At 43.2% G+C, this 15,365-nt stretch overlaps 2 protein-coding genes and 1 pseudogene across 3 annotated transcripts; 1 reads left to right on the top strand and 2 right to left on the bottom strand.

Moving 5' to 3' along the window:
• Positions 1-61: 61 nt before the first annotated feature.
• On the top strand, positions 62-7,913 carry mok (MOK protein kinase). The gene is made up of 12 exons (XM_080784734.1): positions 62-511; positions 1,205-1,319; positions 1,823-1,912; positions 2,070-2,140; positions 3,585-3,663; positions 3,764-3,812; positions 3,922-4,100; positions 4,421-4,522; positions 4,667-4,840; positions 5,095-5,254; positions 5,370-5,567; positions 5,810-7,913. The coding sequence occupies exons 1-12, from the start codon at positions 340-342 to the stop codon at positions 5,885-5,887; spliced, it is 1,467 nt and encodes a 488-aa protein (XP_080640860.1). The 5' UTR covers positions 62-339; the 3' UTR covers positions 5,888-7,913.
• On the bottom strand, positions 2,285-2,995 carry LOC308329161 (UDP-N-acetylglucosamine transporter-like; annotated as a pseudogene). The gene has a single exon. The product of its transcript is annotated as a UDP-N-acetylglucosamine transporter-like (transcript).
• Positions 7,914-8,079: 166 nt separating the features above from the next.
• On the bottom strand, positions 8,080-14,944 carry wdr20a (WD repeat domain 20a; the record flags this gene model as incomplete). Its single annotated transcript, XM_080784733.1, has 4 exons — positions 8,080-9,171; positions 10,051-11,403; positions 12,614-12,796; positions 14,684-14,944. The coding sequence occupies 4 exons, from the start codon at positions 14,942-14,944 to the stop codon at positions 9,118-9,120; spliced, it is 1,851 nt and encodes a 616-aa protein (XP_080640859.1). The 3' UTR covers positions 8,080-9,117.
• Between the last annotated feature and the right edge of the window lie 421 nt (positions 14,945-15,365).

Here is a 15,365-nt window from a genome sequence, read left to right as displayed (position 1 = left end):
GTCTGGGACAAAAGAAAGGGAAATATTGGCGAACGCCACAGTTCAGGCACGTACTTGCAAGTACTCGCGCGCGCGCACACACATGTACAAACGCTCTCGGTCAACATGAAGCCATGGCAGACGCGCGCGCACATGTATGACACGCGCACGCGTAAAGAAAGCCTGGAAGAAAGCAATGATTGTCTGTGACGGTGTGCGTGATGCTGCCAGGTGATAGATACTAGCCATGAACGCAGTTGGTATCCAAGGAGTGCTTCGAGGTTTATTGACATACTGTATATAGTGGACTGTGAACAATATTACTAGTAGTCCGGGAATCCCTTGCTCTTGTAACATAGAATGATGCACTACTCCAACTGGCTTATTGGGGTGAAAAACAGAGCATTTATAAGAAATGCATGTAAAACGCCAGACCTGGAATGGAACAGCAGAACATTTGACATGGACGTGAACAACAATCCACCGCCTGATCGGAACACATCTGAGCTCAGCAACCATCTTTGGAAAAAAGGTAGGAGTGAATGTAATTCTCCTTCTAGCTCTGTTGGGTGTATGACTCTATACATATTTTTTTAGGCCTACAGTGCAGAATTGCTTTAATGTGGATGCTTGTACAGACAGGGCTGTACTGTAGCCTATTTGATGAACGATTCATGGATAATGGGGCATATATGTGAGTGGTTTTCACAGAAACTGTTTCTTGTTTCCAAATCCACCTCAGGTCAGAGTTGAGGGCGAGGCGTGCCTGGTTACCACGGCAACGGTCAGCTAACAGGGCTTGCTAGCGGGTTAGGCTAGCCCCCTTTAAAGGCGCCTTTTGTGCATTTTGCCAGCATAACGCAGACTAAATCCGTTTGCTAATTTTCCAATGAAAACACCGTGGTGTGTTGTACAAATACGCCTGTTATGGATCCTCTACATGAATGCAGTTGGCACTTCGCAGAATGGATTGTAAGTTGTAAAACTACTAGCTAACCCGCTGCTCGGGTTATTCGGTGGTGACAGGTCAAATAGGAGGCAGCGCACAGCAGTCTACTGAATGGTTAACGTCTGCTATCGGTCGCCCGGCTGGCGACTGAAATTACATTTATTGCTTTGCTTTCACATCACTCATCAAAACAATATAGGCCTACCGTATAATCACTGTTGAGTAAAGAACAAGGTTTGGCAGCTGTGTATCTTAACACGTATATTTGTTGTGCAGGTTACAAAATAATCAAGAAGATTGGAGAGGGTACATTTTCGGAGGTGGCGAAAACGCAAAGCCTAAAAGATGGGAAATTCTATGCGTGTAAAACGATGAAGCAGCCAATTAACAGGTATTTATTTACACATCAACAAATTGTGTTTTCCTGTTGGTTTATCAAGTCTGTGCTGCTCCCTTAAATTCCCATGCTCTGCTGCTTTGTGACATGGACCCACATGGACCCTTGAAATTTGAGCCAGGAGTTTGACACCCTTATCTAATCCTATTGGATGTCAATGGTCACTGGTCATGACCTTGTAGCGGTGCGAAGGATGTCTGTGTTTAAGACGATCTGGTGGTCCAGGACAATAACCCATGCACAGATTTGTATTGGTCACACATTTTTTATCTGGATATTTTTAATCCACTACTAATCTACATTGTAATGATCTATCATAGAGTAAAATTCGTATTCATTTCAATTTGTAAATTGGCACTATCGAGTTAATGGTATTATTAACCCCATATGGTTGGGTGGAGGGCTCTATTTATGTATGCCTTTCTGTTTTCTGACGTGTTCCCTTGAAGGCCCAAATTAAATGTTATTAATAACAAGTATATGTTCCCTTGCAATAGTGTGGAACAGGCTAACAACCTCAGAGAAGTCCAGGCAATGAAGAGACTCAGCCCACATGCAAATATCATTCAGCTTCATGAACTGATATTGTGAGTAACCTACTGTGTTGTTCCCCACTATGTTTTAGCCTACTTGTAACAACGTCTTATAAACGAAAATAAATGAAACAATCAATCATATGCAATTTTAAATGTCTGTATTTTCACCATTTCTATGTATGTAATTTATGTTTGATTAAACATTTAGCGACAAAGAGACAGGAACCTTGTCCTTGATTTGTGAGCTGATGGAGATGAACATCTATGAGCTCATACAAGGTCAGTCTATGACATGTAATTGTAAATGTGTGTTCAATATGATACTGAGCTGTTGTTCACTATACTAATAGAACCACTACTGCAGTACTGTATAGAACCCTTTGAGGATGTTGTCGGCATATTTCATGACCAGAGCATTCATGACTACGATGTGCACGTGATGCTGCTGTAGGCGTGAAACATTCCAGACTCTCTCACCCTGTGTCCGTCAAACACCATCATTCCTATAGAGCCAAATACAACACTGAACAAACCGAGCTGTATATTACGGACCATCAGACCGCCATTGGTCTTCTTAACGATCATCTCAAGGTAAATCCCGCCAAAACCGCTGGTGAGGCAGGCAATCAGCACAGCTGCCACTCCCACGAAACGGCTGCCTCCGGATAGCGGCGTCTGCTTCGAGTAGCCTGTAGAGGCCACTGGTTCAGTGGGCCACTGGACCAGCACTACACTACACCAGCCATCAGCATGAGCAAGGAGAGCCACTGGTGGAACTTGAGCCTCTTTCCCAACATGGAGACAGAGAACAGCGCCGTGATGAGGATCACCAGCTGATACGTCACTTGGTAGGTAGCCGTGTCCAGGTTGGACAAAGCTACATAGAGCAGGTTGTTCTGCAGGACGTAGATGACTGCTTGAATGGCCAACATCATGGTCTCCGCACAGGTTTGTCCACAATCTCCTTCTTCAACACGCAATGCAGTGCAGTGACCGGACGCTGAACCGCTGCTCTCCGAGGATGAGCAGAACGCATTCTGAGCATGCCGACACCACAGCAGGGGACACCAGATAGCGGGGCCCCTCCTCCTGCTTGGTGCGTGAGTAGTGCACAATGAGCGGAAGTGCCACCATTGCGGCCGCCTGTCGCATTTACTATGAAATCATACACTTTTGACCGTCAGTCGTCACTCAAAATCGTCACCCATACATGGGAAAGCTCCCATATATGGTGCTCAGGTCTCGTGACATTACGCGACATCATCAGGGATGGAAATTCCATATGTTGATCCTTCCCCATCCATCCTTCCTCTTCGATGTCTCCCTTTTGACTGATACCTGTCCATTCAAACTCTAGACGGGCCCGCCCCAAAGTTATTAGTGAGAGGCCCGAAAATTAAGGCCCGGCCCTCATCAAACCCTGTACACTCAAGAGAATGTCCCCGCTACCACCCTTAGATCTCCATGTATGGAGCTGACCTGTTCTGACATTCCATACGTTGATCTGACCTCATCAAACCCTGTACACTCAAGACATGCTCCTTATATGGCCAGTACAGAATTCATTCCATGCTGATCTGACCCCCCCATGCCAAAGCGCCATCGCTCGCCCAGCAGTCTGCCGTCAACAAGGCGGATGTGTGCACGCAACCTCGCCCTACAGGGCGCTTCTCGCCCTTAGGCGTCTTATTAGTAATGTATGTGTTCTCTGTGTCCTTTGCAGGGAGACAAACCCCACTGCCAGACAGTACTATCAAGCAATACCTGTATCAGCTTTGCAAGTCACTGGAACATATGCACAGGTCAATCCTGAAAAGATTAATTTAACGCAACGTGTAATACAAATAAACACAATCCTGAATTCAATGTGCATTGAAACTCCTATCCTCCCTTTTTTGTCAGATGTGGGATCTTTCACCGAGATGTGAAGCCAGAAAACATTTTAATCAAAGTGAGTCTCAAGTGACCTAGAGATGATTTGTTTTGTAGGGTAAGAAGAATGTTTTCCTAGATGGGAGTCATACTAAGCACACTAATATTTTATTCCATGTTACTTTTAGCAAAATGTTCTGAAACTAGGAGACTTTGGCTCATGTAGGAGTGTGTACTCCAAGCCTCCCCACACAGAGTACATCTCCACACGCTGGTACAGAGCCCCCGAGTGTCTCCTCACTGACGGTTATTACGGCTTAAAGATGGACCTATGGAGTGCTGGTTGTGTCTTCTATGAGATCATTAGGTACCTTTCCTGGGGGTCCTGGGGGAGTATGCCAAGACTGTAGTAATTAAATATGCTTACAGATCAGGGTGGAATTCAGGGAAAGGCTGAGGTATGCATGAGCTAACGCCAAAGGGAATTGAATGGCCTTATGCTTACATTTAATTAATCCTTAGCATATTCTCAGAAATGAATAAAATGAGTGTATTATATAAGTGTATTCCTTTTTATTGCCTTGGGCTGCTGCCCAGTCTCATTGTAGCTGCAGGTATAAACAGATGACATTTAAATTAAATGCCTTTGTTGTTGCAGACAGATAATATTGTCGCTATATATTTCAGCTTGAACCCATTGTTTCCTGGAACTAATGAATTGGACCAGGTTTCCAAGATCCACAATGTCTTAGGGACACCAGACAGCACTCTGCTTCATAAGTTTAAACAGTAAGTTTTTATATATTTATTCCATGATCTCCAACGGTCTTCTGGTTAGAAAAGAGACATCCATATACTCATACAAATCAAACTTATTCTGTGTGGATAAAAAACTAAATGACATACCTCATTGTTCTTTTGGATGTCTGGTAGGTCCAGGGCGATGCGTTTCGACTTCCCCCCTAAGAAGGGCACTGGCCTCTCCAGATTAATACCTCACTGTCCTGCCCCAGCTCTGTCACTGCTTTATCAAATGCTTGCCTATGACCCTGATGAACGCATCACTGCAGAAACAGCACTGCAACACACATACTTCAGGGATGTCAGGTAGTTTCAACTTTTTTCTTTTTTCAGTTAAACTTGGAATAGGTGAACATGTAGTTACATATTATCATGTACACTGTACAGTATACAAATGCACAAGTGTGTGTAATCACATTTCCTTATTTACTGAATGTTGACTTTGGAGATAGATATTGTTGCATGTCCACATTTAACAACAGACTTAGCTGTAAAATACAAAGGCTCAGCCTCAGATACTGTAGATTGCATTATGTAAAACATGGTCTCTACTTCTGCAGGTTAACAGAGAGAAGAACTGAGAATCTTCTCAGGGTTATTGGGACGGTAGATGCAGGAGAGCGTGGTGGAACACCAAATTCTGTAGATCACATCTGGCGGCCTGCAAGACATGGCAGACAAGTGAGGGCAAGACATATGAGGAAGGCATCATTCATAAGTGTAAGACAGTCAATCAAATTATGACTTTGTATAGTGAGGAAAGTGAGCAATTTCTCACTCTTTATTTCTCACTTTATTTTTGCAAATAAGTGCTACCACTTTATTCCTTTCACAGCACAATATAAAGCATGTAGCAGAACCCCTCATCAGACGAAATGCCCCCCACTATCCCGCAGAGTTACCCAAACTCAACATGGTGGTACCAGGCCCACAGACCACGTATGCAGTCCCCACTATGCCTGCTCTAACCATCACCCACAGAGGCTCATTGCCAGCCATCACGTCCAAGAAGTGCCACCCGCGGTTGTCTAAGGTATAAATACTAATAGTCAAGCACCAGACGCACGCTGCCACAAAGCTCCTTTCCACTACTGAACATAATCACCAGTAGAACAAGATTTCACCTGCAATTTGTTTTAAAATAAAATGAATTCAGTTGAAAATGAATCAAATAGCCCCACCTATCATGTCCACAAGCATTTTCCCAGTTCAGGCAGGTGCTTTCGATACTGGTTTGTTGATCTGTCATCCAGTCTGTATTTCTTCTCCCCACAGCCCAGAGATGAGTCACACCGCTCGGCTTTCAAGAATTACTACATGCCACCTCTGGATCGGAAGCGTGGAGGCTACTGAGAGCCCAAAAAAAGCCTCCCAGCCTTTCACTGGAGAACTGTTTCTATGGAACAAGAGACCGGCACACTGGTGTAAATAATCCTCATTCATCTGCTTGTTTGGAATGTTTAGAAGACAGGACACTTCTCCTGCTGTCTTTGAATAGTAATTCAAACAAGCTCAATTCTAAGAGGAAATGAAGACCTTGAAGTGCATCACCTTCAAAGTTACAACTACTATCATTACATGTAACCCGGTCTGTAGTCAACAGATACAATTCAATGACAATGCATTCAAGCAATACCTGGTGCTGTCAAACAATTGTAATTTTGCATTACCCAGAAAAGGTCTCCACTTAAAGGGCCACTTCACCCCTTTTGCAACCAGATGTTATTTTAATGATGTATGGGAGACAAGAAACACTTTCCTGGGGTTTTTGTGGGGGTAATTTGAGTTTTTAGATATTTTTGTATTTCAAAGTGTCTGATGTCACAGACACTGCCACTGGTCTCACTGCTGGATTACTACAATTACCATGCTTTGTTGCACTCACCCCACCTTGTGGATAGGGGCAGGGCTGTCTTACCAAAGATGGTCTTTGTATGAAGATGGGCGAACTTCATTGGAGCCACTAGAGGCAAAATGGTACACAAAGCCTACAAATGGTCTCCTAAATATAGTAGGCATGGTTTGCTTCTCCCCGACCTTCCCCTGACATGTGGATGAGCATTGAGAGCATATGGCAAATGTCATGATTTGATGTCGATAAAGTAGATTTTCTCCTGTTTTGTCTCGCTCAAAGAAGCCATTTTAGTATGAATATCTTGTAAATATTGTGTGCCTTGTGACGATTTGGTCCAGTATTTAGTTCAGTGACCATGGAGTTAAGGAATGGTTCATAAGCTGTGTTCACGTTCATTCTCCTATTGGAAATGAATAGACTCCAACATTCTTCCCGTCTCCTAATATTGTCCCCACCCCCTTCATGCATATACGGGAAGTGAAGTAGAGTTTAACAAATGTTCCTCCTGGGTCTTACAGACATGTAGTGCAGGAAGGAAGTGAGACCAGTGTCAATGACATCACTGGCACTTTGAAATACAAAATATCTAAAAACACATATTACCCACATAAAACCCCCAGGAAAGTGTTTGTCTCCCAAATATCGTTATATTAAGATCTGGTTGCAAAAGGGGTGAAGTGGCCCATTAAACAGTTCATGTTTACAGTGGCTTAGAAGTACAGCAATTTGAGCTTAAAATAAGATAAGCAATAAGTATAGAACACAATATCGCTTTTCTAATTTAGTTAATTGGTGTAATCTTATATTAATGTGCAACAATAATTGAGTTAATTGGTGTTAATCTTATATTAAGGATATGTGCTGCATTTCACACAGCTCTGAATCCATTTTAGTGACAGACTTATAAAAGACAACTGCCTAGTGTAGAGTAATACACAGCAGCATAAACATTCACAATAACGTGCTTCAGATAGAAGCAACATAGTACTTGTATATCCAAATGTGCTGTATGTTCAAAGGAAGGATAAATTGGCCAGGGATTTCATACCTGCAGTTCTTGTTCATTTATAGACTTTAACCCAATCTGCACATTTATTCTTTGATTGTAAATGGTGTAATGTCATCACTAACCAACATACATACCCCGATCTTATTTTGAATAAATATCATGCACTGTCAACACAAAAAGTATTGTAACAGAACAAGTTTGGGAATTGTATGCATTTTTTTGTATTAAAACTATAAAGGTCTATTCATATTAATTAAAACTATATTCACTTCATTTTTCTGTCTCCCAGTTGGTGTGTAGGGTCATTGAACTCTTGGTTGGTAATAATCACAAAATGATCATTCACAAAAAGACCGTATCCAATTTAAAATGCCCTGATGATTACTTACCTCAAGTGTGGATGGCTGAGCATGGGCTCCCCAGAAATGCCTGCTTTTGGGACAGAGTTGAAAGGAGAGCGCCTGTATCAAGTCGAGGCAGATCTTTAGAGATCAGCATGATTTCCTGTGCATCCTGTCCATAGACTTCCACACTTGACCGTCCCTTTGTATGACTGACTTCTGCACATTTGCAGAGAAGTAAAAGTATTTTAGCCATGGGGCAGAATAGGACTAATGTCTAAAAGAAATACAATAAATGTGGGTTAATCATGGAATGGAAGGAATAAAGAACAGAAACATGTGTATTCAAGATTATTTTAATATTATTAATATGTATACTTTAGGGTTTTTAGAAATATAACTATTAATGACAAAACTTCCACTGGAGTAATGATCATTTGCTTAGCGCCCTCCCCATCAAATCACTGAATTACAATATACACATTATGTTACAGAGCAGATTTAAATCTGAAAATAATATTAAAATAAATGCTCAATAGATAAGGTTTTTTAATCATTTTATCATTTTCTTCACCTACTGTATTAGCCCGTCTGTGAGTTATGAGCACACCCAAACAATGTAAAGCCATTTTCTTCTAAACTAATTTAAGTGCAAACAATTCATTTTTTTCTTTAAAAAGACTATGATTGCAGCATCCAGCTTTATAGATTCAGGTTTCGAGACAGAGGATGATGAAGCCAAGTGCAACAAGGCAGTCCTCAACCCTCCTTTTTTGTTCTATTCTAGTAGTTATAAAAACATAGCTAACAAAATCAGTGCAAAGTTGTTGATGGGAATTTTCTAGTCATCTGTCCACATTATGTGGAGATGCAAATTCTTGATGCCCATGCACTTGGTTATAAAAAGGACAGTTCACCCAATATTCATATTTTAGTCAATAAGGTAACTCTCAGCCCCAGAGCATAGGCCAATGCACCAGGTTAAAAAGGGTTAACAGTACACGTTATGAAAACGGAATGAACTATCCCTTTCTCAAGCCACAATTGACCGGTTTGCATCTAACAAAGCCAAGCTTGAATTCCAGAGGGGTGGGTGGGGGGGTGAGATCTGAGTCAGAAATAAACTGACTGTTCTAAAACATTGTAAAAATTCTCGAGAGACAACACATTAGCAAAATAGTCCAAAATTGCACCACACCAATCTCTTGCTCCATTCATCCTCTAGTCTAGGTCAAGTGAGATGAAAATAATAATGCAATTAACATAACATGGGGAGGGAAGGGGGAGTGAAAGAAAAAGAAAACTTGCACTGCTTGCGGGGTGAAGAGCAGCACCAGACTCTGGGTTGCAGGGTTCTTTAGCAGCAGAAATATTGTGGCTATACTACTGTTCCACTGGGAGAGCTGGCTTGGTTTTGGGATGACAATAAACCCTGGAAAAGGAAAACAAGGAGATTTGCATTGGGAAAGTTCACAAAGTAAAAAAGTCAAGCAATATAAGAAAAAAGAAAAAAGAGAAATGGTTGCCTGGTCTTCACCCTCTCCTGCTTTGTTGAAAGGCCTGTGCACAGCAGTGAAAGTGGATGCTGATAGAGTAGCGCTAAGCCTAATACTGTCTTTCAGAGGATTGCTTGAGAGGTCCCTGTGTAATCAACATTTTATGACTGAGTCACTGCTGGTAATACGCAACAGATTGACTAATCTTGATAGTGCTTGATAAGTTCTAGATGCAATGACTATTGACTATATAGCGCATCACTCAAGCAAGTCCTCTCAAACACAGGCAATATGCAAGTATACAATAAATGCATACCCATATTGGGCTGTAAGCATTTGGCACGGCATTTGCAGAAATTTGTTTGGCAAATACAAAGGCCTTTGCATGAAAGCCAAACGCATAGGCAATCGGACAACCACTTTTTTTGGTCTGTGCTGCTGCTAGGAATTGTGTGCAATTATTTAAGTTAATGAACACAGCTGAACTTTTCCCTCCTATAAAGCCTACACAGGAAGTGCCCAATATTATAGAGTGAATATATTTTCTTACCCCATTTGAAACTTAGGCCTACAAGGTTTGCATGGGAAAGCAGATGTACATGAAAGTTGTACATGTTAAGATTACTAGACTCATCTGCCTGAGAAGTCTTAACTCTACGCCTACAAAATGCTACTCAAAATGTCCACACTTTATTATAAGGTTTCAGAATACATCTTGTTGCTCAAGTACATCCAGAGCAAATGCCATCTAAGAAGATGATCAGCACTTCTTCGCATTGAAATTCCACACATTTTCTACATTAAAAAGAACTTACCACTTTGCCAGGTCTTGCCCATGTGCAAATAAATCCCTCCTGACAAGCAGTCACTAAACAGTCCTCTAAAAATATGAGTACAGTCAGTCTCTCGTGTGCTATCTTTTTACAGATGAGCGGCTCCAGTAGGGGTACGTCCTCCATGCGTGGGCACAGCAGCGTGCCCAGTGTCTTAGCAGGGTCCGTTTTGGTTTTGGTCAGCAGGTTGAGCTTGTCGCTGCTCTTGCTGCTGATGTGGCCCATGCTGTGGTTGCGTTTGTGGTCCTTCTCATGGTGGCGCTCCTTCCGGTCGTGGAGTGACAGCGTGGCAAACTTGCTCACACCCGTGGCGATGGCACTGTCCATTATTCCACTGCCGAGTCCACCAACTACACCACCGCTGCTGGCCTTGTTAGTGTTGTTTGCCGTCGTGGTAGCAGCTCCAGCAGAGTGTGGCAAGCTGTTTGAGCGTGGTAAAGTGGCTGGAAGGGAGTTTACACCAGGCGTATTGGCACTGGTATTGTTGCCGTTAGTAGCGTTACTAGGGTTGTTAGTGAGTATTGTGGCGCCCGGAGGAGGGCTAGTAGCGTTCATGACATTAGTGTGTGTCCGTGTCCGCGAGAGTGGGAGGTGGGGGAAGAGAATGTCCTCTGTGAGATCCCATAGGCACAGCTGAGTGTCCTGGCCCACCGAGCCAAATCGGTAAGTTACGCTCACAGGCCGGCTGTCTGTGGAGTTGCGCTTGGAGAGCCGAGACTGTGTACTGTTCGCCCTGTCTCGCCCAAAGTGGATCATCTGATCCTGAAAGTCCTCGTCACTGCCACTAAACTCCATGGGGTCACTCTCTTCCACGCTGGTAGTGTAGTGATCAAACGCCACTACACTCACCCATGACTTGTGGCCGTGACCACGGGCGATGACACGACAATCCAGGAACGACCACACCGTCACAAGGTCGTCCTCACCGCCCGCAACAATGTACTTTCCATCCGGACTCCAGCATACGCACAACAAACCGCCAAAGTAGCTCTTCATGGTGCCGTGGAGCTCCACCGCGTCAAAGTTGAACACCCGTAGGAAGCCATCTTGACTTACACAGGCTAGAAACTTCCCATCGGGAGAGAAGGCGAACTCATTCAGTGCCCCCTCTCCCACTGTCCATTTGAGGAGAGGGTTCCGTGTGGATTTGCTCTTACACGTGTGCACAGAGTAGTTTTCTCCCTGCTTGAGGAGCTGGTAGTGTGGAGCCGTGGTGCCACAGGTGTGTTCCACGTTGTACAGGTACATGCTCCCGCTGGCGTGGGAGACCAGGAACAGGCTCTCGGAGCCTGGCACCCATTTCACACATGTTACTCTGGACTTGTCTATTAGTCTCTGTGGGGAGGGAGGGAGAAAAGATGGGGGGGGTGGGGGGTGATAGGGATTGAGAAAATTAGGGAGGAAAACACAATGTCAAGTTATATTGTAAAGACACAGGTCGAACCATGCACTGAACTAATAATGATCATGTCTACTTCCATATCACTAGAAGCCCGAAGCCCAAGTGTTTTGTTCCAAAGTTTATATAGGGAAAATAAAACCACAGTAGTAGTGTAATGGAATTGTTACATCAAATAAAATATTTTAAGATTGTGTTTGTGTGTGTGTGTGTAAAGAAAGATTGTAGAAAAACAGGCACTCCCTGCCATCCAACTGCACTCCTCTCCGAGCTGCACTAGCTGTTGGTGCTAATCTAATAGCATGCGTTTAGTTAACTACTCATTGACAACGGTACGGGAGGTCGCCGAGCACTGCACCGCCGACATTCCAGAGCGTGCTCCTTAGATTTTGGTTGGCGCTCCAATTTTTTTCTGGTGCCCGTTAATTTTGAAATTGGTAGCACCATTGCTACCAAGTAAAAAAGTTAATTTCAAGCCCTGAGTAAGATTGGTTATATCAGTAATTTTTGTCCAGCACTGAAAACTGCCAGTACAGAACCTGGTCTCAAATGGAGGCAGTTCAAGATAAAGTAGATAAAGTAAAATCTGACCCGTCTGAAGTGAGTAGTGCTGTGCTGTGCTGTAGTACTGCCTGCGTGTGTCTGTGTTAAGCTGTGCAACAGTGCCACTTGATGGTGAACAGACCCTATAACGCTATTTTTGTGCTTGGACAGAGACAGACCGAGGGACACACATAGCTGTCTATAGGAGTGGTTGCACCACTCAAAAAAAGTGTGATCTCTCAGAGATTCAAATAGGGTGCATTTTGCATCCCAAAAAGCAGTTTATAGTTAAGGGACGCAATAAAACAATGACCTCTGCATCCACGGGATGCACTACTGTACTGTTTTTTATTCTAGTTTATTTTGCTAGCTTTAGTTATAATAAGCATTTCTCCTTCTGTTTTCTACATGAATATAACCACATTATAACCATATAAAATGAAATGGGAGTTAAATGCTGCAATTTGGCAAAATTGTTGTTAAAGTGGGACTCATCTAAAAAAACATCCCTGCATCCCGGGACTCATTACATTGTAAACCTATTTACATCACTGATCTCTGATGTTGAAAAGTGCAGCTTTACTTTCTTCTTCCAAAACGTACTTCCTCATTGAAGAGTTTGCTGGTCTCCTTCTTGATGGGGTCAATCAGCTGCACCTGTCCTGCTGAGAACCCCACCAGCAGGGACACGCTCTCCGCTGTGGCAGTGAGGTGGTTGAAGTCATGGCAGGTAGGCTGTGTTCCTTTGTAGATACGCTTATCTATAGGCTTGCTCAAGTCAGCAGCCTGCAGAGATTGAACAGAACAGACACGCACACACATCAAGTTGGTGGATCTAACGGAAGTCAGTAACCTACTGTCAAAAAAGGCATTGATGCACTATATCTTGAAGACAAGTGAAACAACGGAATCAGCACCTCAAAATAAGGGTACAGTAGAACAGGATTGTATCTTATGTAGCCTAATCGCTTTTTTAACAATAATATTGTGCTGCCTGCAATATATACATTTCTAGGCTGGCATCCAGATAACGCTCATATATAACAAGTCTGCTGGTTAATGATTCACACGTTACACCTTCAGTGGAATGGAACATACTTCCAGTGGAAGATGATTACTCAGTTCTTCCTCTGGTTTTGTTAGATCATGCAACAGTACAATACTTCCAATCCTGGCCAATGGCTTTCCGAAACAGACAATCTCATGCAGGTGATTCTTTTTCTAAGTGCTGGAGTTTGGAAGCACTCGTCGTAAGTCACTGAACGGCGCTGCGTACCACCTGTTTCGAATTTGCACATAATGCAGGAGGCAGCAGCGCGACCCGTTAATAAAAACGAGTGCTTCCAAACTACAACACTTAGAAAAAGAATCACATGCTTAGAATGTATTGACAGAAAGTAGCTCATAACATGTCTACGGTGGATTTTTATGAAAAACAAACTCGGCAGATTGAAAGAGGATAATTCAAGCTTGGCCTAGAGCTGCAATGTTGGTGAGTTTAACGTTGTTTAATACAAGCAGATTGCAAACGCAAATTGGATGAATGGGGACTGGGGAGTCAACTATTGCAACTCTAGATTCATCCCATTATTTTAAAAAATCTAGAGTTGCAAATTGCAGCTAGTGCAATGCTATGATGCTATGCCATGTCACCAAATAAACAATAAATGAAGGTTGCACTCAAAGGAATATGTACATAAGCCATTTATTGTGTTCCCTGGATTCAGTCTACCATAAAACAGGGGTCAGTCTTCTTTCTCAACTTAATGGGAAGAGTGTCTAAGACAGAGATAGTCAATCACTTCCCTGCTCCACTTTCAGTTTTACACGTTTTATATAACATTTGGCAGTAGCAAACACTACCCGTCTGCAGGAAGAATGCAGACCAAGTGAGCCGTGAGGCATATTGTGTAATTTGAATGGGTAGTTAGACAGGAGTTTATTTGGTCTTACTAATAAAGAGAACCTATAGCACCAGTAGAAACAAAGTGAGCATGATCAGCAACCTACCATATCATTACATCCTTAGAATGAGCCACAGCAAAACACTGAATTCATACAAATAGTGATCCGTCCGCAATTAGGCAACCTGTTATTCAACCAACATCATCAACGTCACATCAATTCTGAGCTGAAGTGACACGCCGACAGGGGGTATTTCACAGTCAAATCCCAAGCTGGCGTTAAGTCAAATCTTGTGTTTTAGTCTAGTTGTCAATCAGATTCTAACAGAGTACATACATCATGGACTGAAATCCAGATAGATCGAGACCAACGTCAAAGGTGGCCTCTATCTATCTGGATGTATACTCCGGCGTACCACGGTGTGTGATGGCCAACCAACACAAGAACTGATGTACAAGCGTCAAGCGAAGCCAAAAACGCGTCGCGGGATGCGATCATGCGACGCATGTAGTAGATCAGCTCGTCGTACGACACACACACACACACACACTACACACACACACACACAGGGAGATAGTTGACGTTAGCTTATCCAGGGGCTTGTTAGCGCTGGTAGCTTTCAAAGTCAAACGCGTCAAAACAAAATCGAGTACCTCCGAAAACAACACACCTCAGATAAACCAGCACGTTTGTCTTTTAATATTCGATGCCGTTGACACCGCGATGTTGTTTGCCGTGTGCCACTGCCTGCGAGCCGAAAACGTTTACCTTTCGGACGCCTTTGTAGATGTAGAAGTAGAGCTCACGGCCCACATTGAAGCAGACCCTGTCGCCGTTGCCCGACTGGTCGTTGACGTTGACGAAGGACACTTTGACGGGGTTGGAGCCCTGCGAGTTGAACGGCACCCGGTTGGGCCGGCTGTACTCGGAGTGCGTGAGGAGTTTGTAGACGCCTTCCCGGGTGGTGAACTGAGTTTTAATTTCGTTCATCTCCTTCCCTCCTCCTCCTCCGCCTCCCTCCGCCGCCATCTTTGAAAATTAAACATTCATCCTTTTCCTCATCGTCGCGCCCGCGCGCGGGGTCTTTACGCACGCAGCGGAGTGCGTGCGCGCCCCCGCTTCTCCCACCACCGCAGCAAGATGCTTGATTTTTGATTGATGGCTGCTACGAGCTACGATAATAGCAAAGCATAATAATGCTTTGCTATTATAATGCTAATAATACAAACTTAAAAGTATTTGTTCCTGTATATGTATGATGTAATGTGATTATGTGGAATCATATATTTTCATTTTGAAATCATCAATGAGAGAAAAAAATAGTTTGGTGTGGCATAATTTGTTAACAAATATTTTATTTAGTCTTAAGGGCTGCGTTCGATTCATAGGGTTGTTGTTCCCTGGACTGTGATGATTTCGGACAGTACCGAGTCTGACGTCAATATCGGTA

Source organism: Protomyctophum bolini, assembly GCF_963924005.1.
Source record: "Protomyctophum bolini genome assembly, chromosome: 15".
Lineage (NCBI taxonomy): Eukaryota > Metazoa > Chordata > Actinopteri > Myctophiformes > Myctophidae > Protomyctophum > Protomyctophum bolini.
The sequence above is the reverse complement of the archived record's forward strand: the minus strand, read 5'-3'. Positions and strand labels throughout refer to the sequence as shown.

Bases quoted from the DNA above. Each gene is read 5' to 3' on its own strand.
- mok (XM_080784734.1), top strand. From the start codon at position 340: ATGATGCACTACTCCAACTGGCTTATTGGGGTGAAAAACAGAGCATTT. The intron at 4,841-5,094 runs GTAGTTTCAACT...CTACTTCTGCAG, and splicing joins ACATACTTCAGGGATGTCAG to GTTAACAGAGAGAAGAACTG. The intron at 5,568-5,809 runs GTATAAATACTA...TTCTCCCCACAG, and splicing joins GCCACCCGCGGTTGTCTAAG to CCCAGAGATGAGTCACACCG.